Source organism: Pteronotus mesoamericanus, unplaced genomic scaffold (genome assembly GCF_021234165.1).
Source record: "Pteronotus mesoamericanus isolate MK-2021 breed Mesoamerican mustached bat unplaced genomic scaffold, CSHL_Meso_final contig_116, whole genome shotgun sequence".
In the NCBI taxonomy this organism is placed as follows: domain Eukaryota; kingdom Metazoa; phylum Chordata; class Mammalia; order Chiroptera; family Mormoopidae; genus Pteronotus; species Pteronotus mesoamericanus.
Window position 1 is genome coordinate 2527877 of NW_026555027.1, and position 26100 is coordinate 2553976.

At 43.5% G+C, this 26100-nt stretch overlaps 1 protein-coding gene across 1 annotated transcript in view; it reads right to left on the reverse strand.

Annotated features, from left to right (window-relative positions):
• Positions 1-8: 8 nt before the first annotated feature.
• The window catches only part of CRYZL1 (crystallin zeta like 1), a 30625-nt gene continuing 4533 nt past the window's right edge, over positions 9-26100 (reverse strand). The window contains exons 2-13 of the mRNA XM_054578047.1: positions 22657-22728; positions 21808-21885; positions 19777-19849; positions 16703-16747; positions 15553-15621; positions 9627-9760; positions 8502-8613; positions 6355-6453; positions 4763-4884; positions 3903-4008; positions 1185-1230; positions 9-766 (exon numbers count right to left, since the gene is read on the reverse strand). Coding sequence (XP_054434022.1) covers positions 667-766; positions 1185-1230; positions 3903-4008; positions 4763-4884; positions 6355-6453; positions 8502-8613; positions 9627-9760; positions 15553-15621; positions 16703-16747; positions 19777-19849; positions 21808-21885; positions 22657-22722 — 1050 coding nt within the window. The 5' untranslated portion in view covers positions 22723-22728 and the 3' untranslated portion in view covers positions 9-666. The remainder of the gene's footprint in view (positions 767-1184; positions 1231-3902; positions 4009-4762; positions 4885-6354; positions 6454-8501; positions 8614-9626; positions 9761-15552; positions 15622-16702; positions 16748-19776; positions 19850-21807; positions 21886-22656; positions 22729-26100) is intronic.

Consider the following 26100-nt stretch of genomic DNA (forward strand, 5'->3'; position numbering starts at 1 on the left):
AAAAGGAACCGTCAGAGGGCAGAGGCGACCGGACCTGGCGAGGACCCCGGGGTGCCCTGCTCCCTCAGATGGACGGCGACGGGAACCCGCGCCGCAGCCCCCCGCGCGCGCGCGCCGCACAGCCTCTGCCGAGTCGCTGCCACGCTCCTGTTGGATCCCGAGGAACCCCTCAAGCCAACAAATATATGAAAAACATTTCAAGTGTCTATTGGCTACATCCTTTGAGATTTGCACATTTATGATTAAGTGGCGTCAGCACCCGTTTGCCGAGGAAGGAAGGTGTTGCGAATGGAGTTGACACAGGTTACTTTGGCGAACCAAAGACTAACAGCTTTATCAATGGGGAAGCGTGACTTCTGCTGAAAGGGTTCTTCATGGACAGACTTTTATATCGGAGGCAAATATATAAACACAGGAACGAAAAATGCTTCCAGATCTTCCCTTTAGGTGTTACTTGTGGACTTGTCTTGGCTGTTTGTCCAGGAATTTTCAAATACTTTTGAAGTATTTGAAATAACTGAGCATCTTGTCTCAGCCAGCAGGAAAACATGCTCTAAAATGGAACACTTGCTTTCATCTTCCTTGATTTTTTTGAACAATTTCCAAGGAAACTGGCTTCAAGCACTGGAATAGATTCCTCCAACTGAGGTCTGGGAAAGAACAAAATTAAAATTGCACAACTAGCTTTTTTCTTCCCTGATTTTTCTGAACAACTTCCATGGAGACTTTCGCCTCATGTAGTGGAATGGGCTCCTCCAAGCGCGGCCTGAGGAAAAATGAAATTATCCAATGAGTCGAGCACACAGGGATGGTAGTATACGTCAATTGTTTTACAAACGTGTCCATTAGTATGTCCACCGGTAGAAATGGTTACGTTTTTAAGGGGAAAACACCTGCTTGACCCACTCCCTCTTTTTTGATAAACATCCAAACATGGTGCTTCTCCCTCTCCTCCAGCTGCAGCCACTTCTGGTTGCTGGGGCGCAGCCGCCGCTTCTGCCTGAGAGGACACTCACTGGTGTATCACAACACATACTCAGAGTGTTGGGGAGCAGCTACATACACCAAACAGTAAAATACAACACGGAGGCAATCGGAGTGCTGTGAAAGCTGAAACAAACGCCAGCCTGTCTCCTGGAGAACAGAAGAATACTCAAAACCAGTGGTCAGGTAATGCAGCGTACCTGAAAACGCCAGCTGCTAACTTCTCCATCACATCTTTTAGGATACGTAGCTGGAAGGACAGTTAAGGTGGCAATGTAAAAGAGGATAAATAAAAACCAGTCAGCAGGAGATGCTAGGCCGGTCACTTTTCTTCTTCTTTAACACTATCAAAAATTCAAAATGTAAGTTAGAGAAACTCTGTACGCTGGCAAGTTTCTCTCTGAAGGAGGGAAATGGGGGACTGCTCCGAGAGGGGGTAACAGTAGAGCCTGAACTCCTGAGGGCAAGTGATGAGGGAGCAAGCCCAGTGCCTGTCCCCAGTAAGGCCTGGTCTTCTCCCAGGTGGACGGCAATGGGATGGCACTGGAGTTCCACTTCAGCACTGCCCATGCTACTTTTAGTTAAAAAAAACATTTTAGCACTTACATCTCTTACTTTGGGTGCACGTTTATTTACTAAATGGCTATAGACTCAAAATTTGTGTGCAGTAAAGTTAATAAGCTGTGTCTGTGATGTATGTCACTAAAAATCAGAAAACCATAAAATTTTTAAAAATCCAGTCATTTAATCGAAACTCTAATGTTAGAACAGAGTCCATGTAACTGCTAGTACTAGAAAACTGTTTACGGCACACGACCCCACGAGCGGAAGGAGACCTCTCGGTCAATCACAAGCAGTAAGTGGCTCCCATGGGAACCAATTGAGGGGGCTTGCGCAAGTGAGGACTGAAGTTTGACTGAGGACTTGAGAAATGTAAACTAGAAAATATGAACATAAGGACCTAAAGAATATTGATCCACTTATTGATACTGTAAATTCTCTACTTCTGTTAATGAAATTGCCGACAGTATGTGTCATGTATATTTCTGATTTTTGAAAATTTAACATTTCACTTAAACAAGTCATGTTTCAACATGGCCTATGGGTTTGTTAAATATGTTAAAATCATCTTTGGTGGGGAAGGAGGGGCAGTTCAGAGAATTAAGTAACATAGGCAAAGCAGCCAGGCTATTTTCTGACATGTAAGATTGAAAACATGCTGTGGCTTTTTTTCCCCCCTTTAATCCTCTCCCAGGCAGACACTGGTTAATCCTAGTAAGAGAGGAAGGAATGAAGCGGGTGGAGGGAGAGAGAGAGAGAGACCTTGACTAGTTGCCTCCTGTATGTGCCCCCACCAGGGATCAAACCTGCGACTTAGGCATGTGCCCTGACCGGCAATTGAACCCACAACCTTTTGGTGTATGGGACGACGCTCCAGGCAACTGGACCACCCGGCCAGGGCAACCTGCTATTACTTTTAATAAATGATGTTCCCTTAATATGTCATGGTATTCTTGATTATAATGTTATTGGACATTTTTGTTTTAAATTAAAATTAAAACAGTAACTTCTTCTGGAAAGTTAAAAATTAAGCTTATTTTCTAAATTTAATAAGGAAATGTTTAATCAGAAATACTTTCTCATACACTTGCTATATTTCAGGGATTTTCAGGTTTTGAAACATCCTCTTCAAAAGCCACCACAGGCAGTACACTAATGAAACCCTAGCTGAAGGCTCTGCATCTTCTGCTGCCGCTCATGGAGGAGGCTGCCCTTTGTACACATCACTCATCTACCCACACATGCAACCAAAGCAAAATACGGGCTTCAGCAAAATAAGGTGGAAAGCTCGCTCTTCACACACAAGTACCCTGCATTAAGTTACGAGAATTTATTTTTTTATCCAATTTGTTAATATCTTTACCAAGTGCAGCTGCCTTTAGAACAGTCATCTTAGAAATAAAAGGATTATGTGTAAGTTGAACTTGCTCTAAAGAGGCTTGGATCTTTCTTTTGGAACTGCTTTCATATTCTTAAGAAAACTTTTCATTACTTTTACTAAAATGCAAATATTTTGGCTTCCTTTACCAGCTTTGTCTCCAAATAACTTCCAATTACAAATATCAAACTTGCCCTGGCTGATGTGGCTCAGTGGATTGAGTGCCAGTCTGTCAACTGGAAGGTCAAAGGTTCGACTGCCAGTCAGGGCACATGCCTGGGTTGCAGGCCAGGTCCCCAGTTGAGAGTGTGTGAGAGGCAACCTATAAATCTCGCACATGTTTCTCTCTCTCTCTCTCTCCTTCCCTTCCATTTTCTCGAAATAAATGAATAAAATCTTTAAAGAATAAAAGGTCAAACTCATCTTCACTTGATGAAGAATTCCTAGCACTATGATCTTAAAAATGCCCCCCAATCTCTTCAACTGAGACACGTATTCTGGGAGGTTCTGTACAGTGGCACTGTCACAGGAGCGAGGATGCAGCCGCTCAGGGCAGTGTGGAGTTTCTATAATGCCAGGCCAAACATGGGACAGGTCTTCTGTGTAACCAGTAGTTTATCTCCTGTCCAGAAACGAGCGGGGCTGCCTGGGCAGGATTCCTGTCCTGCTGCTTGTTCTCCGTGTCCCAGGGCCTGTGTGTACCTTTCTGTGCTTCCGTTCCTTCACCTGTGCAATAAGGATGATGATGCTAATAATGCCTACAGCCCATAGGGTGGTTTTAACGTTTAAATAAATTAATATCTACAAAGCACTTGGAACATTGTTTAGTATGAGCAATGAAAGGTAGCTGCCATTATTTATTACCATTATAAAAGAACTTAGCTGCTATTATTTATTATTACCATTATTAAAGAACTTAATGATGAGAGTGTGGCTAAATTGCAAGGCAGACACTCAAGTCAGTAGAAAAAAAGGATATAAAGATATTTTCCTTGTTGTACATTTGACAGGTTCCAGACTTCGTCGTTAAGGAAAGCCACCGTTGCTCCCTTGAGGAAAAGGCAATGGCAATCAGGAGGGTCCAGCTTGGAGAGAGGCACAAAGGCTGGTCAGTGCTGAGTCTAACAGAGAAAGATGGCTGGTGTCTTCAGCCAGGAAAATCTCCTGTGCTACTCAGATGATGCGCAAATCACAAATACTCAGCGCACAAACATTAATACCAATGTGGAAACCATGTTTTCTTTTGCACTTCATTGTCCAAAATGATGAAATAGCAAGGCCAGAGGCAAGGCCACACTAGAACCCTGGTGATAGAACAGCTGTGTTTGCACATCAGAGAGAGATTCCTGGCTGCCACTTGCCAGGCATTTTCATGAGGATGTCGAAAATCATGAAGACTGGCACATGAGAATCATGGTATTTGCACATCAACCCTGATAAAAGTATTTAATTTCAATTGTGTTGTGAAATGTAATTTTGAGAGACAGCATGTATATACACATATATAGTATATTCCAATTTGAATAATTAAGAAATCATGATGATTTAATATAGAAATATTTTGCTAAGTACATGTCAATATTTGTTTCTAAGAAAAAGTCCTATTTGAAATACTATTAAATTCAGAAGTCACTATATCCAGATCCCTAAATAAAAGTTATATGAACTCCTCTAGTAGGCATTCTTTCAACATTTTGGCTAATGTGTAGCTAAAGTAAAAAAAAAAAAAGCTACATTTCTTTAAAAAAGGGTATAATTCAGAATTTAGCCACATCTTCCCTCCAAAGATTTAGGCATTATTCTCTGTTAACTGAGATGCTTTGCTGTTTCTGAGAGTACCTGCAGGTTTTCCTCTGTTGTCACCCAGCAGCCCCCAACGCCGAGCAGAGTGAGGATGTCATGTTTATGGGGCAGCATCTGTGATTTCCCAGCTGGTTCATCATCTTCACTATACAATCTCACTTACAAGGGGACAGTGTTAAAAAAGGGAGAGAAGAGACAGATATTTTAGTCATCAGATGAAAATTTATTCTTTGAATAAGTTCTCTTTACTTTTTTAATCTTTTTTTTTTTTTTTTTAAATCCTGAGGAAATGTTTATTGACTTTAGAGAAGGGATGGGAGGGGGAGAGAGAGAGTAACATGGATGTGAGAGAAACATCAATTGGTTGCCTTCCATGCGCTCCCTGACTGGGGACCAAGCCTGCAACCTAGGCTTGTGCCCTGACCGGGAACTGAGCCCATAGCCTTTTGGGGCAGGGGATGATGCTCCAACCAACCGAGCACCCTGCCAGGGCTCCTAACTTTTTAATGTAGGAATGAGGGATCCTTTTCCTTAGAAAAAGTCAACACAATGTATTCAGACACCTTAAAATATACTTTTTGCATTAAAATGGTCATAAAATTTATTCCAGACTTAACTATAAACGAAATAACTAAAGATAAAAAGTCTGTTTTCATTTGAAAATTAGCTGAGGCAACACAACATATAATTAAGTCTGATAGTTATAACCTTAACACCAGTGGCTTAATGCTTCGGGAAAAGCTGGCTTCTGATTAAGGAACTCATAGGCTCAAGAGAGTCATACTTTGACATAACTATTGAAATGTCCACTTGAAAAGTTAATGAAGTGTACATTCGTGAGTTCATTTCAAACCCTGAAAGTACTGGTTAAAAAGAAATCCACGTGATGGCCACACGTAGCTGTGGTCACCGGTGACTCCCATGACGGGCGAAGTGTGGCAAGTGTGAGTAAAACGCTGTTGCGGGCCCGTCACACCTGCCCTCCAGGTGAGATGACGTCACCTGAATGTGTACAGCTTAGGTGCTAAACAGATACTTGTTTCAACCAAAGTTCAAGGAAAAGTGAAAATTGAACAGAATCTGTGCGTTTTCCAAACAGGCTGCAGAAGTCGACCACCCAACAGAGGGCTGCATGTAGCAAAACTGACTGAAGAAGAATCTGCCTGAGACTTGAACTGCAGTGTATCACGTGGGAACCATGGATGAGATCATGTTTGTAAACTCTCGTAGGGACCCTTAAACTCCAATGCCTGTATTTTAGAAGATAAGCATGTCTTCCCTTCCAGACAGAGTTTACAATGGGAATAAAATGAAGAAGCACCAATTTAAATATAAAAGTTAAAAAAAAAACACTAAACATGAATAACATCATTTTAAGAAATATGTTAAAAACTATTTCCTGGATATATACAGGGGTAGGCAAAAGTAGGTCTATAGTTGTAAATATTCAAAACAGAGTTTATTTTTGTATTATTATTTATTAATTACTATACTATTTATTTGTATTATTTTCTTCTATAAACCTCCTTTTGCCCACCCCAATACACACACACACACTTCAAATTTTTTTGTAAAATTCAGCCATCACACTAACATTACCCAAACTGCTGATTTGGTCAAGTGCCTACCTCCAGCATCCAGGACAATGTCTACTCCCAGGTCACCAGTTTCTTCTAAGCAGCTCTCAGCCACACGGGCTTTCGCGTGAGACACATCAACCACTCGGGCTGTGAAGGACAGGGAGTCAGACAACTGCGTTGCTCTCTACATGGTCAACAACAGACAGATCAGAAAAGAGAAGGCAAATAAAGTTTTCTGAAATGAATTAAGTGGTTCCAATCACTACTGAATCCAAATGATACTTTTTTTCATCTAACCCAATATGGGTAAGGATCAATTTAAATGAAGGGAGTGGTATTGAAAACATACTCAATAAAAGAAAACAGGAGCATTTGGTGGATGATGTGTTCCCAGGCTGGCCTTTGTACACAGAAGACTGCTCACTGTCGCTAAGACCCTAAGGCCAGAACTGAGAATCCATAAACCATAGAGGTAGCATAAATATAAGACATGGTGAAAGACTGAGTAATTTTTAAAGTATGTTCAGATTTAATAGAGTTTAGAGCTAAAAAGTACAAAAATGTATTTGTGGGATGTGATACTTCTCTATTGGAGGCTGTTTTATACTTTCTCGATCACAGAAATCTCCTGTACCTCCCTTACTTGCTCCCCAAAACAAAGAAAAATCTTGAAGGTAAGGAAAAATAAATGATTGTTTTTAGTACAGTGAATGGAAATTAAACTAATTTTTTTCAAAAAAGATTTTATTTATTTATAGAGAGAGGGAAAGGGAGGGAGAAAGAGAGGGAATGAAACATCCATGTGTGGTTGCCTCTCATGTGCCCCCTACTGGGGACGTGGCCCACAACCCAAGCGTGGGCTCTGACTGGGAATAGAACCAGCGACCCTTTGGTTTGCAGGCAAGTGCTCAATCCACTGAGACACACCAGCCAGGGCAAATTAAACTAATTTTAATTGGTTAAAGTATTATATTAATAGCATAAGCCAATGAGAGAATTAAAACTCTCCAAATTGGAACTGGCAAATGAAGAAAGGCTTATATTTCATTTTTGTGTCTTTTACCACCTTGTCCCTAAAGAGACTTCCTCTCACAGCTGCTTGGATTCATGATGTGGTCCAATGGTGACCTAAGACTTGAGGGATGGAGGATGTGGGTCGCAGTGGGGAGGACACAAGAAAGGGGACTTGAAGCAAGCGCCCAGGAGGGGCAGGATTCACTATTAACAAGCCTTTCTCTTCAATAATACCATGTGTGCTGTTTTTCCTTCCTATTTTTCACCTCTTTTTTTCTTTTTTTTCCTGTTTTCCTCCTCCTCCAGCCCCAGCCTTAACCTTCCTTCCATTTCCTTATCATCTCTGCCAGCAGCACAATGTAACAACGGACACAACAGGAGCTTCAGTGTGGGACCGGCCCGGCTTCAAGCCCTTCTCCTTGGTGTATACCCTTGGAAAAGCTGGTCCAGCTCTCCAAGACGCTGCTTCCAGTCCGTGCCAGGCCTGTTAGGGACTTACAGTGGCAGCATCCGTATTGACACTCAACAAACACGGCTTAGTGGCCCGCCCGCCCACAACACTCTGCTCATCCTCCTTCCGTCTATTAAACGCTGCTAATTCTGTAACTCCAGTCTCTTCCAGTGCATCCTTAGCTTCCTCCTTTCCTTTTTCGACCTATTTTCTTTCTCCATTGTTTGTTGTCTAGATACAGTCAGTCTTTTCAAGGGCTCCCGCGTCTCCACCACGCCCCATTCAGCATGAGGAGGATCTGAGCTGTGTTCCCCTGGAAGGGCCTCGGCTCCCTTCCCACCACACCATGGGGACCGGGCAACTTTACAGGGGGATCACTGGGTAAAACAGGTTGAGAAACACACAAAGTGATGCAAAAATATATCGATTTATTGACTAAAACCAAAGAGGCACCAGGCTTTTCTAAACTGTTTCAAAGTTCACCTGATTCAAACTTGGCTAAGTTGATAACAATGGGGCAGAGAAGAAAAAACATTGAAAAATGTAGGTTTAGAAAAACAAAACTAGTAATTAAAACTATTATCTAGGTAAGCTTAGACTTAGCACAGATACTAAGTGCATTTTAAAAATGACTCTCAGTTGGGATTTGTGCTTTGTTTCATAAGCACAATTCTTAAGGCGCTACGCCTTCAAATTCTGTTTCCTGCCTGTGCGGAGCGCTGCTACCCACCTACAGGAGGCTGGAGCCTCTCCAGGTGCCGCTTGTCCTCCAGGCTGCGGGCGGTGGAGATCACCCTGGCTCCTCGGTGCAGTGCTAACTGAATTGCGATTGTACCAAGTGTCTGTACGGGGGAAAACACACAGCAGGTTTACCAACAGAGGGCAGAGGCCACATCTAACTTATTATAGAGGTTGCTTAATGCAGTGTAATACTTCAGTGTTACTTCGGTATATTTTTAAATGTTACCTGATAGAAAAAGAAAAAAGAAACATGGGGAAGGTCAGTAGGATCAAACACTTGATTGACTCCACAGAAGGGGTGCCGCTGGCTTGCACTGGTTGGGCCGAGCCGTGACTGAAAGGACGGTGGGCTGCACTCGACAACGTAGCCTTGGAGCAAGAGCAGCGGCCAGCAGGGCCTGGTCGCCTCACAGCCAGAGCTCCCTGCACAGCGCCCATGCGTGTCCAGCTACTGCGCCGGGCCGAGCCAGGCGCCTAGAAGGCTCGACGCGCTCAGCAGGCCAGCGCCCTGTCCAGGAAGGCGGGCTGGCTTGAGCCGTGTCTTGGGCTGAAGCCGCAGTTTTGGCTTTTTTCAAAGAAAAGCAGCGGGAAAGCACTTTCATCAACAGCCGCAGAGAAAATAAAACCATGGATTCACTCCAGGTTTTGTAACATTTTTAGGTCATATTTTTATCTATTTGCTTGTAGTGTCATATCACTTTTTTGCTAATACATGTAAAGTGTTTAAATTGGCACAGTTTTTGTGTCGTCCAGTCTATCTACAAGCGCACACCACCCCGACATCAGCGAGTGGGCACGACGTGGCCTGTAGGGCATCCTGGGGGGGGCGGCTTGGAAGCCGTCGGGGGCTGGGCCAGTCGCCCTGCTGCGGGCCTGAAAGCAGCTGTTTGCTTTTTTAACGTGCTGGCAGACTGCATGTGAGACAAAACTAAATACACTAAGTCTGCCTTTACTCTCTCATTGCTAAAAGCTGCCTATTTTAACAAAAGAGAAGTTCGGTTAAAAAAAATATCAGAGAATAAGCTACTGGCAAAAAGTTAAAATTAGAAAATGCTGGCCGCTCCCTAAGTTTAGCGCGCTGTGGTCTGTCCCTGAACAAACCGTGGGCACCTACACTTGCTCCGTCCATAACCAGCACCGACTTTCCCGGAGCGAGATGAGAAAGGCGGTGCAGGGCTGTGTAGGCCCGCACTCCGTCCCGAACGGTTCCGGCGGCTTCTGTCCACGTAACTTTTTCTGGCTTGTGAACTATCACAAAGAACAACAGGAAACAATCCGTTAGCAAGTCCCGTTGGTCTTGCCTCCTGGATCTGCCCATTCCCCTCGGCCCCACCCCCTCAGGGCCCTGGTCCCAGCCTCTACCCCTGCCTCCATACTCGCCCCTGCACAACAGACTCACCCAACAGTCTTGTCCCTCCCTCCGGAGGTCGCCACCATTCTTTTTCTTTTTTTTAAGTTGAGATATAATTGACATTACAGCTCACCATCATTGCGATGTAATTTCTCAGCTGTCCCCAGTTTAGTACTCAAGCATTCATCCCTACACAGTGTACTTTAGTTTTGCCTGTTGTTGAGCTTTATCTAAATGGAATCATACCTATATGCATTCTATTCTTTAGCGTCTTACTTTTTACACTCAACATTGTTTTTGAGACAGCCTTCTTTGTACATGAGGTGCTTCATTTTTGTTGTCTTATGGCAATTCCATAAACATTTCACTATGTGAAAATGCCTTCGTATGATCACCCATTCTCCAGTCGAGGAACATTTGTGTGGCTTCCAGTTTTTGGCAGTTACAAACAAGGCTGCCAAGAATGCTTTTGTAGAAAACACAGTGTTGCATGGGTGCGTGCATTTTCTCTAGGATATTTAACTTGGAATGAAAACCGCAGGTCCCAGGGCATTACCTTCCACTTTGCTGCACATGCCCAAAGTGCCTGTGTACATTTTGTCCCCCACAGCGGCGTATTAGAGCTCCTGTTGCTTTCAACATCCTTGTCAATCCCTGGTATTATTATACATTCTTACCAACCCAGTGGTGTGGGATGGTTTCTTACAGTGATTTTAACTTGCTTTTCCCTCACTGCTGACGAAGTTGAGCATCTTTCTGTGCTTCTTGGCTATCAGGAAATCCTTTTGTGAAGCGACTGTTTGAGTGTTTTATCAACTTTTCTATTTTGTTATCTTTTTCTTATTGAGTATAGGAATTTTTTATATATTCTAAATGAATTATGTTCTTGTTTATGTATTATAAATATTATTTCAACTTTATGACTTCTCTTTTCAATCTTTCAAACAGTGTCTTTGAAAAACAGAAAAGTAGCCCTGGCTGGTGTGGCTCAGTGGGTTGAGTGCTGGTCTGAAAACCAAACGGTGGCGGGTTCGATTCCCAGTCAGGTCACATGCCTGGGTTGCAGGCCAGGCCCCCATAGGGGGTGTGCGAGAGGCAACCACACATTGATGTTTCCCTCTCTCTCTCCCCCTCATCTCTCTAAAAATAAATAAATAAAATCTTTAAAACAAGAAAATGGAAAAAAAATAGAGAAGTATCAGAATGATCTCCTAAAAATACAAACATCCTCACTCTGCCTCAGTCCCCAGTGCCTTCCCTCGGCACTTGGAGTGAAACGTAACCTCCTCATACAGTTTAAAGAGCTGTAGTGATCTGACCAAGCCGCTCTTATGTTTAATTGTTTAGTTTTTGTTTTGATTCTATGTTTTACACTGAATGCGACCTTTTCACAGCACAAGAAATCCTTGCTGACTTAACCTCAAGCCAACGTTTAACAACGCTCCCCACCGTCTTCACCAGCTGTAAGGGAAACAGACTCCAGGGGAGGAGGGCGAGCGCGCGCGGGTTTTACCACCGAGCTAGCGCCATCTAGTGGGTAGCCGAGCACGTTGAAACCCTTAGGAGAAAAGCGGGGCATTAACAAAGGAAAACACTTGGCAGGACAGTCATGCGCTGCATAACAATGTCTGTCGACAATGGATCACACAGGTAATGGTGGGATCTATAATCCCCTAAGATTATACTGGAGCCGAAAAATTCCCATGGCCTAGTGACCTCGGAGCCGGCCCCGCGTTTTACCTAACACCCGTAACTCCAGCGTTTGTGGTGAGGCTGCTGTGAACGGACCTCCTGCACGGCCAGTCGTGTAAAAGTGCAGCACGTGCAATTAGGTAGAGTACGCCATAACGGACAACTGGACAGCGAAAATAAACGTCGCTGCTCCCGGCGTGTGCACTCGCTCTGGCTTCCCTGTCACCGCAGAGCGCACTCTCCCGACTCGCACAGCCAGGCGGCCGTGAACAGTCCGCCGGGCTTCGCGCGCGGCAGCCTCGCGCTCACCAGCCTCGCGCTCACTGCGTCTCTGGGCGCCGCCGCGTTCTCTTGTGCCTGATTCACGCCTGTGTTGTTTTGTACAGTCACATGCCGCACGGGCTCGTGGCCCAGGGGCAACAGGCCACCCCGCAGAGCCCGGGGGTGCAGTGGGCTACGCCGTCCAGGTCTGTGTAAGAGCCTCCAGGTTCACAAGACAACGAACGCACCTAACGACTCACTTCTTAGGAGGTATACACGCCCCCTGTCTTAAGTGGTGCCTGACTGTTACTAATTTGTCTGAGGCCACATAGCTAATAAGTTTCAATGTCTGATTCTAAAGCACATCTTCCCTGACAGTGTATGCTCAATTTACATACAATTTATTTATATGGAACTTTTGGAGAATATGTTCCATTACAAGATTGGGACTACATATATTTTTATTAAAAAAAAAATCAAACAAGTAGTCCTAAAAAATGCTAACAGTAATAAAACTACATTCAAGATGGCAAAAGTTATGAAACTTCACTGTTATGTGTGGTTTAATGTCAAGACCCATGCTTTTGCGTTAGGTGGTCTGTGTTTATTATGTTATTAAAAACTAATGTGTATTATTCATGAGGGTTTTTTTGGCTCTCCATTTATACTTATTCTTATATCTTTGTGTTATTATGTATATTATTATATTAGTTTTTATAAATAATAGCACAAGAATATAAGATAAGAATAATAAGTATAAGTAGAGAGCCATGCATGGATCAATAATAATAGCAAATCAGAACCCAAGAAAGATTATTTCAGTTTTCTGCCTTAAGTCCAAAGGTAAAATGCTGGAAATGTATGCCGGATTTGGAATGAAAAATAAAATTACTTTTATGTTTGACAGAATGGCTTTAGAACTGAAAGCACAAAGGAGTTGGAAGAATTACTCAACTTTTTCACTCTATCCTTACTGCTCTGGAACAGGATCAATCAGACAGTTTGGGGGGACTTGTCTGAAACCTAGCACTTTCATTTGATGAGACAGACTCTAGGAAGGAGACTGAGTGCTGCTGAGCTTTCACTAAAAGAATCACCAAAGAACTACTAGGAACTCGGACAGAGGATGGCACACTAAATATTCCCGCCCTCAAAGCATCAGGGACACACGGAACGTTATTTCCTTTCCACAAACGTTAGGGCCGCAGCAGAGCTCAGAGCTGATGTGGTCTGGCACCCTTGTTTAAAGGCAAAGTAAATGCACCCAGGGTCTTGCCTAATGGTCACACACTATTCCTGGTCATCCTTAAAGTACTTCTTTTAAAGAAACATTTTACTGTATGTTCTTTTTCAAGTAGTATCTGGAATTATTTTCTCTATATGTGTTGGTGTAATTTTGGACCAAAGTCATCTTGATCTGTAGGAAAATAAAAGCCATTTGGGTGGTTTGCTTATCTTAGCTTAAATTCATAGCTATAAAACTTTGATTTTCTATTTTGCATTTCTCCTTCTGTTCCATTTTATAACTCCAGTGTTCAGGAATGCCTAAAGAAATGGGTCCTTTTTGTTTGTTTCTTTGATACTTAAGCTTCTATAACAATTTAGTTAGGGGATTTAGCAAAAATTTAAGCCTGGGAATCCAAACTGCAGATTTTAGTTGACTTCATATTTTTACGAGGTGCTAAAAAGAACAGGGGCAACAAGAGCCCAAGGAAATTCTGGGGTCAAAATTTGTAGAGTTTGCCTGGCTGGTATGGAGCAATTGGCTGGAGTGTCAGCCCCTAACTGAAAGGTTGTGAGTTCGATTCCTGGTCAGGGCACATTACCTAGGTTGCAGGTTTGATCCCCGGACTGGGTACATATGGGAGGCAACCAATCGATGTTTGTCTCTCACATTGATGTTCCTCTCTCTCTTCCTCTCTCTAAAAGCAATGAAAAAATGTCCTCGGGTGAGGGGAAAAAAGAAGTTGTACAATTTCCCATAAAGGACCCAGTGCTGGTCCTCAATTTTCAAATTGAATAATGTCAAAACAGCGCGGAGCAGAGGCTCACTGCGTGGTATTTACAAGCGAGCTTTGTCTCTCAAGGAAAGACGCGGATGTGGCTCCGTAGCTGGCTGTAAAACATGAGTGAGTCAGCACAGGCCTCAGGTTCCTGGAGAACTACCTTTTCAAATTAATTTTTAATAAAATACTATGTTATTACTTGGAAATTTTATAGTAAACATCACTGATTTAAGTATAAATTATTCACAATTTATAATTTCAGAATGAAATGCCAATGATTTGCTAACCCAGTTCAAGTCACCATATCGACTCAAATATATGAATTTACTGTTTTTAACAGTCCAAAATCCAGATCGGCCTTCTGTCCCCCAAGGTCTGATTAGGGATTGTATCATTTAAGAAAAAACTCTGGAAACATTTTAATGGAAAAGTTCAAGAACACAAAAGAGTACTTGCGGGCCTCCAGACAAGGTGCGAAGACGCCCAGAATCCCAGGGCAGGAAAGAGCTGGCTGGCAGGCCACCGCACGCCGCAGCACCACCTGGCCACGTCCCCCTCCTCTGTCCACAAAGGTGGCCTTCCCCTGATTTTTAATCCCCATGTTTTCTTTATATCCTTAAATAAGCTATGCTTAACTATGCTTAACAAATAAATGGTATCACACTGTATGTATTCTTGCTTTCATCATTCAATACAGGGTGGGGCAAATGTAGTTTTGCAGTTGTAAGTATGCAAACACTGAGTTTATTCTTGTATTATTATTTGTTAATTATTGTATTATTTTTCATATGAACAACTGCACACCTACTTTTGCCTACCCTGTATTTGAGATTCATCCATCTCGACACTGGCTGTTATTGGTGTATTTTCACTGCTGAGTTGAATTACCATTTGGGAATGTCTTCAGTTAAAAGTGATAAACATTTGCACTGTTTCCAGTTTTAGCTCACAATTACAAACTAAGCTATTATGAACTCTAGTGCATGTCTATTATCAAGTGTCTGTGAGATACAAAACTACCAGTAGAATTCAAGGGTCTGGGTATATATCATTATCTTCATTGGATAATTCTAAATTATTTCCTAATGGGCGTGCAGCAATTCACACTGCTGGTGTGTAAAAAGCCCCGTTGGCCCGCGTCCATGCAAACCCCGGGAGCGGTCAGACTTTTCGCAGTTCGTCAGTCCTGGGGATGCACAATGACATCTCTAAGTGGTTTTAATTCACTTTTCCTCGATTACTGAGGAGAGGCAGTCACTTTTCACTGTGGCTTCATTAAGTGTGTGTGTATCTGTGTTTATTTTGCTTTAAATAGTCAAGTAAATTACCATAAGGAAAATTAAAATATAACATTTCAGTTAAACTGAATACTTGTCAAAAGATATTAGCAACAGAAACCAAAGACCAGTGTTCTTGATTCTTTGCTGTCTCAGACTCTACATGTATTGTCTAGACATTTTAATTTAAAAAAATGTAAAATAACCTTTCCAATTTCAATACATAACCAAGAATAAGAAATTAAAAAATTCTAATTAGGAATATAATTTCAGAGCGAGAAAGTGCTTTTTCAGACCTCTTACAGGAGCTATGCAAATGAAACCTAAAGGCCTCGCTAGCGTTTAGCAAGACTAGGAATTCTACGACATTGAAGCAGAAGCCGGGGTGGTCGCGGGCCCAGCCCCCGGGCCACGCCCCTGCCCGCGAGGCGAGCCGTGCCGGCCGCCACTTACCCAAGCAGTGCTCGTGCACGCGGACCACCTCACAGAGCCCGGGGTCTTCGGAGTCCAGGGGCAAAATCCCTGCGAGTGAGAACACGACACGTCAGGGACGCGGCCCCCCGCGAGTGAAGCCAGGGCTAACGGGGCGCTGGTACGGAACAGGCTGCACTTTGCGCCGCGGGGTTGTGCTAGTGCAGCGGGGAGCCAGGCTGCAGAAGGATGAACGGGAGGCGGGTGTTTCATTTTCTGATGACTGTACTGCCTTTTCCTTTCCTTTTCTCCCCTTTCCTTCACCTCTGAGGGATGGCGAAGACGAGGGCTGATCCACGGAGCCAAGTGGGCACCAGGCTCCTCATGACAAGCGCCCCGCCGCACAGTGCGGTTCCCTGAGAGACCCCGGTGGCTCCCAGGGAAATCCCGCTGCCTGCTGACCAGGCTGACTTGACTCTCAGTCCCTTACAAGAATCATGAGCAACACAGCGTCACTGACCTTTTGGTCAGATAAAAAAAGGTAAGACAGGAAAAGAAGCCTTCAAGAAAACACCCAAGTCAAAGGCAATATTGTTAAGAAGCTAATAAAAACACTCCTACAAATCTATTCTGAACCGCCTCAAGCATGCCATAAAGTGAAACATTTTCTACATTTCCATGAATACCTTCTTATGAATATTTTCCGCAAAGAAATGTAACACTTCTCATGTATTGTGTGACTGTCTAGGATATAAGTATAAATATATACATATATATGCACAAAACAGTATCAGTTATGGATTAAAAAAACAGCACATGAAATGCGCCCAGCAGATTTCCCGTTTTACGAGAGCAGCTGGGGAAAAGCCGGCACAGGTCAAGTTGAGGTGCCGAGGGACCTCCTGCAGAGCCATGCCTGCCGCGGGGCAGCGGAGGCCCTGTCCGCAAAGGGTTGTACCAAGCACGGTGACAACTGTGGTCGTCTTTGTATCTCTAACGTTGTTTTAGAGCCAAATACTGAAAAGTCTTAAATGTTCTGCTCCTGAGACCAAACTCCCAATTTTCTTCATCAATGGACATTGGAGAGCAAATCCAAAAATCAGGCAAGTCCTTGTATATGAAGCAAGGTCACCACAAACATTAATAATTGTATAGAAAAAAAGAAGAGACAACAATCAAATAGACAACTTACCAACTACTTCATCATCTGGTTGAAAGAATGACACCTTACTTCCAACTAAAGAGTAGAGAAAAGTAATAATTAGTATGATAAGGTTATTAAATATAATTCTTATTTAACTATTAAAATAAAAAGATCCATGGGTTTATAAAAAGTTACTAACTCAGAGAAAAGGCCAAGAATTTGTAGGACACTTTGATGGTTTATGAGGACTGTCGTATAGAACAGTTCAAATGTAGATCCTCTACAGTGTTTTCTGCAAGAGCTGGGCCATATGCCTGTTGACAGCACAGAGAAAAATGTCTCTATTCAGCTGAGGATGAAGGAATGAAGGAAAAGAGTCCACTCCATAGCTCCTATGATTACGCTGCGTTGCTTCTCACACTTTGTGTGGCTGAACTGTGTACCATTATTTTAGTTGCAGAATCTCAGACACACAACAGGAAAATCTGGTGTCACATACAAACTTACTTGACTTGGGATTATGGAAATAAATTCAGACTGGTGCCAAGAAGTTTTTTGGAACTATACAGAAATGATAGTTTCATTTTCTCTGCACATGTGGAGAAAAAAACCCTCCACCATCAGTGAATTCTTTAGAATATTTTTGTTCAAATCGTTACGAGAGGAAAGGGGAGGAAAACACTGTCCCTGAGAGATGGCTATGTCCAGCCTCTCAGTGTGGTGTCCCGCGTCACCCGCGTGGCATTCTCGAGATGGCTGTGGGACTCCAGCCGCACATATGGGGAAGCAGCTGAGGCAGGGAAGGCGGGCAGGAGCCTGAAGCCTGGGGTGGCCCTGGCTGGCCCTGTCATCCCCCAGGCCCAGAGCGCATGTCTGCCCTCAGCTGGGCCTCAGGTCTGAGGCTCCTGCATCCGGCCCTCCCGCACCTGTTGGCTTCTCTGGGTCCCTTCTGAGCCAGTGCCTCCAGGAGCTGGGACTGCTGGTGGCCGTCCTTTCTCTCTCCCGCCCGCTACTGGCCCTCCTCTTCCTGGGGTCCCTCTGATCCTTTTTCCTTGGCTTCCTCCTCACTTCTCTTGCCTGCCCCTCAAATGGCGGTATTCCCAGGGTCCCGTGCCATGCCTACACCTCTCCTTGACTTCTGCTACCTCCCCGGTGAGTTCATTAACTGTCGTTTCATGCACAACCTGCATGCTGACAACCCTCAAATGCACACACTTCCGGCACAGGCCACGGCCTCGGAGGTCAGGCTCGAGGCGCTGCCTCCCCGGCTATAGGCTGTTGCTGGCTCAGCAACCCCCAACCCGAACCCCCACCTCGGCCCTTATCAGCCCTCTCCCCTTACCAGCGGGCGGTGCCGGTGCCGTAGCCAAAGGCCTGTCAGTCTCCGGCTCCACCTGCTCAGTAATTCCCCTCTCCCAGTCAATCATTAAGCCCTGCTGGCTTGGCTTCCTCAATGTTTCTTGCTGACAACAGTCTCCTTGACCTTTGCCACCAGAGCCTGCGTTAGGGACTCTTGTCTCTTGCTCTTGGTCTACAACCCGAAGGGTCCTCCCACCTACAGTGCGGCTCGCCCCCAGTCCACCCTTCTGGGGCCGCTCCCCAGCCTCCCGGAAAACCCTTGTGGCCAGGCGGCTGTCCCGTCCGGCCCTTGCCTACCCTCCTGCCTCATCACTGGGGGGCGGGCGGGCAGGGAGAGGAATCATATCACCTTTAAAATATTTGGTTCACCATCTCTTATTCTTCTACATTTGAAGAATTTTCTGGACAAAATTTTTTTCTGGGCCACGTATCTTGCCTCCAAACTAATTCTCTCCTTTCGTTTAATTCTTACACACATCGCATTACTGGCTTCTGTGCCTTTATCCCTGGCGCCCTCTTGGCTGAGTGAGCATCCCCTCCTGCTGGCCCCTTTTTTCCCTGCTGACTCCAAGAAGCACCCTCCTGCCCCCACTTCCTGCTTGCTGGGCCGGGCACCCGTCCTCAGAGCGCTCACAATAACCCACCCTGGGCGTGTGTGCCGGCCTTTCCCTGGGATTACGGGTGCTCTGAGGGCAGGGAGTTTATCATATTTATCTCCATATACCAAGCACTTAGCAAGGGGTCATTAAATATGGAATAAATGAATAAATGATTACTCATCTTCTGGCTATTATAATTCTTTCTTTTATTTTCCTACAGTGTGAGCAGAAGAAAGGAGAGGGAATGAAATTATGAAATTATGAATTAGCTATGTTAGAAGATTACACTGAGAAAGAGGGTCAAATATATTGCGGGTTAAAATTATAGGCAAAACTCAAATTGTCTCTAACCCATTATATACACTCTCATTTGCATATGCAGAAAGAGCAACCATATACCCATTAATCATGAACTACCGATTAGCAGTGAATATGTTAGAAACAAGTTATTATTTCAAGTACTTAGCTTGTCCTGCATGTTAAGACCATTATTTACTAAATAAGACAATTTTTTTTTTAATTTAAGGCAATCATATAATCTTACATACAGGTTATTTCTCCCCAGAACCAATTTTTAGATGAGCAAACTGCTTAACTTGTAAATGCTCAATTTTACTCAAACTTTAAAATTTAATGTGAGCCCTGACAGGCGTAGCTCAGTTAGTTGAGCATCATCCTGCAGAGCGAAAGGTCGCTGGTTGGATTCCGGGTCAGGGCCCGGGCCGGGTCGAGGGGTGCGTGAGAGGTGATGAATCCATGATTCTCTCCCCCTCTTTCTCCCTCCCATCCCCTCTCTCTAAGTAAATACAAATAAAATAAAATCTAATGTGAGTACAGTTATTATTACGTAAATTTTGCCCTAAAGCCAACTTCCACAAGGAATTTATGCTATTTTGTAAACATCATAGAAAGGACAACACAGGTCATTCTGTTCACTGTGATCACTCACAGATTCCAATACATAATCCCTAAGTACTTACTAAAGCATAAGAAGCTCTCATTATAAAACACCAGTTAAGTTCCAGTTTGCTTTTTAATTGAAAAAAGGAAAATATTTCTGTATAATTAAATTCTGTATTTGAAGAAGTATGTATGACTTTACGTGCCAGCACCCAGTTAGAAACCATGTAATATACATGTAGATATTTACAGTTGAAAACTTACCATCTAACACAATTCCAGCAATTTCTCTTCCAACAGGAAAGAACTCCTTCTCCACCTTCATTTCTGCTAGGAGCTAAACCATGACAAAGGCTGTTTACTGTCAAAAGTAAATCCTGGCTTATGTAAGAAGAAAGTGGGAGAAAAAGTCAACCACAAAAAAAGCAAATAGGATTTGGTTCTGGAATAAAGACAAAGCGAGCAAGCTCACAAAATGGGTTTCTCTGCAGAGTAAGAAACCAGGAGTCTGCTGAGGAACTGATTTGCGGGACTCGGGTGTGAGCGTCATCACCCACAGCGCCAGGCACGCGCTTCGTTTGGCACCTTCACTCCGCCGAGCACGAAGGGAAACTACGGCCCAAACTCACCAGGCAGCCCATCTGGGTGCAGTGAGGGGAGTTCCGGGAGGGTGCTGATGAGCGAGGGGCACATGGCGAATGGGAGCAAAAGGCTCTCAGTCCCCACGCCCTTCAGAGTCACCCGAGTGCTCCTCCCAAGTCTTGGGTTAAGAAGCGGTGGGAAGAGGTGATGGATATTCAGAGGAAAATTGCCCTATAACTTCAAATTCATACTTTTATAATAATACCGGAGCCATGGAACATATTTGTTGGTATCATAGTATTTTAGGAACAGTTAGTAAAAAAAATTTAAATAATTCTCTTGTATATTCTTTTTATTTTTCAATATTTAGACCTAGAACTACTTGATTGCTGGAAAGCCTCTCTTTCCATGTGGAACTTGTACTTTGCTAAGGCGACAGAATGACATTCTTACAGAAATACTGGGTGCTTTACGTCACTTCTTTTACGCTCACTTCTGCAGGCCTGCTTCACGCACCACACGCATTTTCTTACGTCACCACACAGTTTTCATGACCGCTGTGTTTAATAGTTGTGCAGTATTTCATTGAACTGACTTTACTATTTTTTCTAATAGACATGAGATAATTTTCTACATCGGGATTTTTTTTCTCTTTCTTTTCCATTTGCCGTATCTTTTATTCCTTTTTCTTGCTTTTTGCACTATCTAGGGCCTCCAGTATACCCAACAATGCTAAGTAGAGGTTGCGCTAGAAGCCTGTTCGTCTCTTTTTTGTTCCTAGGATGGGACTTTAATGAATTTTTCATAGTTTTAAAATGATGAGAACAGGTACTACACTTGTTAGCCAAAAGGCCGAGAAGCGATGAAATTCTCATAGCTTTAAAGAGAACACCGTGGAAGGGCTGAGCTCAGACCCTGGTGACAAGGAGGAGGACCGCCGTTCCCGGCGGAGGGCTGGACGCGCCTCGCTGGCTCACTCCTCAAGGCCTGCTCGCCTCACAGAGCTGCCCAAAGGGAGCCCAGAGCTCTGTTCTGTAATTTCTTTAATGGGACTTCACTGCAGAAAACTTTCACTTTGACTCCTAGAAATTATGGTGACAATAATCCAATGACTTCAGTGTCCAGTAAAACTATGTTATCAATTTTTACAAAACGGAGCAAATGCACCTGCTATATGTATCAGGGCACATTGAACCACAGCTGACCGTTCGAAAACGTTCAGTGACAGAAGGTGACTGTGGGGCTGAGTGAGGTGGGGGGTCGGCGTGGGGGAGAAAGACAAAGGGAAATGACAAGAGGGGTGTACCCTCTGTCTAAAGACATTAACTGGAAATATCCATGGGACAGACAGTTAATAAGTTAGCTGATTAGGTTTTTATATTTTTACCATATTTATAATGGTATTTTCTCTTTGATTATAGGCCTTAGTAATTATAAATTCCCAGCCTCTCACAGTGGAAAGGAGTTTGTAAGGTATTTTCATGTAATAATATAAAATGATAACTTCAATTAGAGTAACAATTTAATATGGAAATGTACAAATTCACATTAAGCTTTTTTCCTAGCTATTCTAAGAATGATCATAAATTTCTTGGCACTCAGAAGTCAAAGAAATTAATGAAGTCCAGCGAAGTTATTGTTATAATATATCTGTAAACTAAATATACTATGAAACTCTCATTTAACTTTTGGCCAAAATAAAAGCACCAATACCTTTGTATTTACGTGGCTCAGAGCACAAGCTTTAACTTGGATTTTCACATAGTTGTCCTCCGTAATAGGGAGATTTTCCTAGAAGCAAATAATAACAAAATATTATACATTCCTTTGAAATTATGTCTTTATGCTGTGAAAATTTTCGTATATAATTAAAAGTAAACAGGCCATAAATCTTCGAGCTAACTATAGGGGTGAAAACTAAGTGCTAGTTGCCTATTTCATAGTGCGAGAAGAATTTCTGGGTCATAAGCACAGCCCAGTATTCCTGCGTTACCTCCACTAAGTCCAGAAGCATTTAGGTCCGGGGTCAAACCTCACGCAGCTCAGCTTCTGCCACTGGGATGATCTGGGCTTGCCACAAACCTTTCAAACCACTACCAATACATGAAAATTCCACTATCTACACTTGAAGTGGTAAAAAACTGCAAACCATTTAAAGCTTAGTGAATGAGGTAACTTTGCAAAGCTCAGAAATTAGTGTGGGAAACAATGTTTTTCCACCTCTCATTTCACAGTTTGAGAAAGTGTACGTTCTGAAATATGGCCACTGTCTAGAAATTCACTTTAGTGTGGTATTCCAAATAAGGTGAGTTAATTTTGCAACATATAAGACTATAAAGGTTGTTCTGTTTTCCTGGTACTTTTATACCACCACACCCGGGAAGTAAAAACTTTTTGGTAGCAACTCTTTTAAAAATACAGCAGTCCTTCAGCAGGAACCGCCACTGTCGCTTAGCATTGAAAGAAAAGCATTTGTAGTGTTTAAGTTCCACTAACACACCATGTAAACCTGGGTAAATACGCTTATCTTGTTTCGTTTAATGATTAAACAATTCTTCTTACCCTTTCTTGAAATACAAATGTTATTTCTTCATTTGTAGAATTCTGTTGAAAATACAAGCCTTTCATAGTCACCTAAAACAAAATAAAAAAATACATTAAATAAACTAACAAAACATCTTCCAGACCAAAAGAAAGAAAAAACTAAAAAACAGTGCTGCAAAGGATAAAATGGTAACTATAAATGTAGTTTTCCAACAAATAAATGTAGATAATAGTTCCTGAAAGAGGATATGCCATCGTCTCCGGTACACGTCTTAACGGAGCACAGGTTTGCAGTTCAACTTGTCATGTAAGGGCGAGCGTGTGCTTAATTTCACTTTGCTCTTCAATAAAAACTACTCAGTGTACTTGGGGGGAAAAATTCAGGGGGCCAGAGAGCTCCATTACAATCACCAAAGGTGCCTTTTAAAAGGTGTTCAAAGCTGTGCCCTGACCAATGTGGCTCAGTGGGCTGGGCATTGTTGCACAAAGCAGAAGGTTGCCAGGTCTTCTCCCGGGGCAGGGCACAGGCCTGGGCTGCGGGCCAGGTCCCCAGCAGGTGTGCGCTAGAGGCAACCGATTAATGTTTCTCTCTCACATCGATATTTCCCTCTCTTTCTCTGTCCCTTCCCCTCTAAAACTAAATAAATAAAATCTTACCCCCTCCCCAAAAAGCATTCAAAGTCTTAAAAAATACCATTAAAAAGGAAAAACTGGACCATCAAGACACTTTCCGAAACTATGCCCCTAGTCTTCCGTAACAGCTTACAACCATTTAATGGAAGTACGTACACCTGTAGCCTGTGGCCCTCTTGAAGCACTGCTAAGGATTCCACTGTTGTTTAATTTTCATAGTGGTTGTACGGCAAGACTATTTTCTTTCTTTTTTTTTTTCAGACTATTTTTTAAATCCCCACCTGAGGATGTGTGTTCATTGGTTTTAGAAAGAGAGGGAGGGAGAAAGAGAAAGACCGATCTGTTGCCTCCCCTGTGCGCCCCAACCGGGATGGATCCCACAGCCGTTTGGTGTGTGGGCTGAGGCTCCGACCGGCTGAGCCACCTGGCCGGGGCTGGGCTGTTTTCTTACTATAAATTTTATAGAAGGATACAGCGCACAGAAAAGTGCCCAGATCCTACATGGCGAAGCTCGCGGAACATGATAAAGTGACTGCGGCTGTCAGAGCAGGAAGCCTGCCAGGAGGGCCCCAGAAGCTTTCATTCCCCTTCTGGTCACTACCTCCCCCTGTAAGAACACTCAGTACCCCTGTTCACAGCACAGGTTAGTCTCATCTGTTCGACTTTATACAAATGAAATTATATTCCTTTCATGTTTTCGTCCTTTTTCTCAATATTGCTTGTTTCACCCATGTTGTCGCTGGCAGTTGTAGTTCATTCATTCTCATTGCTATATAGTATTCCATTGAGAGAGACATTTGATTGTGCTCAGTTTGGGGCTTTTACAAATTATCCTGTTAACATTCTTGTACATATGTCTTGGCAAAAGCACTATCACCACATTTACTTTAGGAGTGAGGAAACTGAGCCTGACAGTGCCAGCTGGGCCGGAGCTGGGACAAACCCCATGCCACCAACTCCAAAAACCGTTTCTCTCACCCATTACATGAGTGCATTACATCATGGTTTTCTATTGAGCTGCTAACATTAGATTTTCCCCTAAAGCTAGAATCCTATATCCTTTCGTTTAGGATCGACAGTTACTAAGCACCTGCTGATAAAATTGTCCGCATAACTTGCAGAGCCCAGTGCAAAAAGGAACTGTAGGGTCCTTGTCCAGAGATTATTAAAATGCCAAGATGGTGACAGCAGAGCATTACACCAAGCGAGGGCTCCTTCTGAGCCGGGGTCCAGGGCACCTGTAACGGCGCCGCCGCCGGGAAACCAGCCTGCAGGCTGAGCCTTGGAGGACCTCATGAAGCCGTATGAGCGGTTTTCACTGAGCAGTCTGGCAATGATTAGGGCTTTCTAGAATATGATAACCAAATTCTGGAACTAAAAGAAATGACTAGACATTCAAGACATATATAATCATGCATGCAGCATGTAACAACAGAGTCTGTAAAGCAGCATAAGCTACGTCAGGTGAGTAACTGAATTCTAGCCTCGGACGGAAGGGCCTGCGCGTGCCGGCGTTTGCGGGGAGAGGGGAGAACCTGGGCCCGGCCGCAGCGGCTCTGTGTCCCCGCGACAGGAACCTCGCCTCTTCCGCCTGGCTTTCACGGCCGCCTCAACGGCATCGCCCGCTGTCCCTAGTCCACCTCACGACCCCATTTTTCCAGCGCGTACCCTGGCCGATCCGGCCACCGTGACGTCACACCCTGTGGTCACCCGTGGCTCAGGGCACCCAGGCACAGCTGGTTCTGTGAGACGGCGCTGCTCCTGCTGCGCAGGCTTCGCGAAGGAAATAAAGCTCAACCCGCTTCCTCTCTGAAATCTCCCCCAGTGACACTCGATCGGCCCCACCTGCTCCGTGCTTCTGGATTCCATTACACAGCAACAAAACCTTGCCTTATCCGCTTACTAGGTGGGTTTTCCCAGCTACTGCTTGGGAGAATCAGTATCCATTATTATGAAATAATAAAATCTCTGCTGCTGCTCAGACTGGAGCTACTGGAGTTGCTGTTTTGAGAAACGGAATATTGAAACAGCAACACTTGGATTTCAAGACATCTCTTGTAATTCTGGAGGCCACGGTCATCTCTGCCCTCTGCATCTTAAAACATGGGGTGTCCCCCAGATGAACAGTCATGGACCTCATACCACGTACCCCGATATCAAAGCCCTGGGAAGATAACTGTACTAAAGCAAATATTATATACATAACAACGCCACTACTTTCAGTCAGATCATCCTAAATAGTTCCCCCAAATTTTAGGTTAAAATTGGCCTGGTTGGTAGAAAAAAGGAATCTTGACTTGGTCCAATAAAGAGCCAGGCGGGGACAAAAATATCCTCGCAATTACAAAGGGAAGAAAGAGAAGCGTTTTTACAAAAGTAGCAAGACCATTGAGAAAATATTATTTGTTTTGCAAACTCCCAAAATACTCAGTTCTTGACACTAAGAAAATGGTAGAATGGATGCTATTCAAGGCCCACGTAGTCTCTCAGGCATTGGTCAAGGTTAAATGGAACACCTAGTCCATTACTTAATGAAATTGTTATTGACTGTAAAGATACTTGCACAAAGAAAATAAAATAACTGACCACCTTATAAAAATAAAATTATAAATTAAAATATATACCACTTATCATGCTATTTCCAAGAATGAATGCCATCTAACTTCAAAATTATATGCTCTACTTTCAACTTTCCTTTTTTAAAGAAGTGCTACATAAAACTTTTAAGTAAAAATAAACCTATTTAAAAACATAGGCTGATATGCCCTATAAAAAGTGTATCAGCTTACATTTTTAAACAGGTTTATTTTTCTGTGTACACCGGATTTT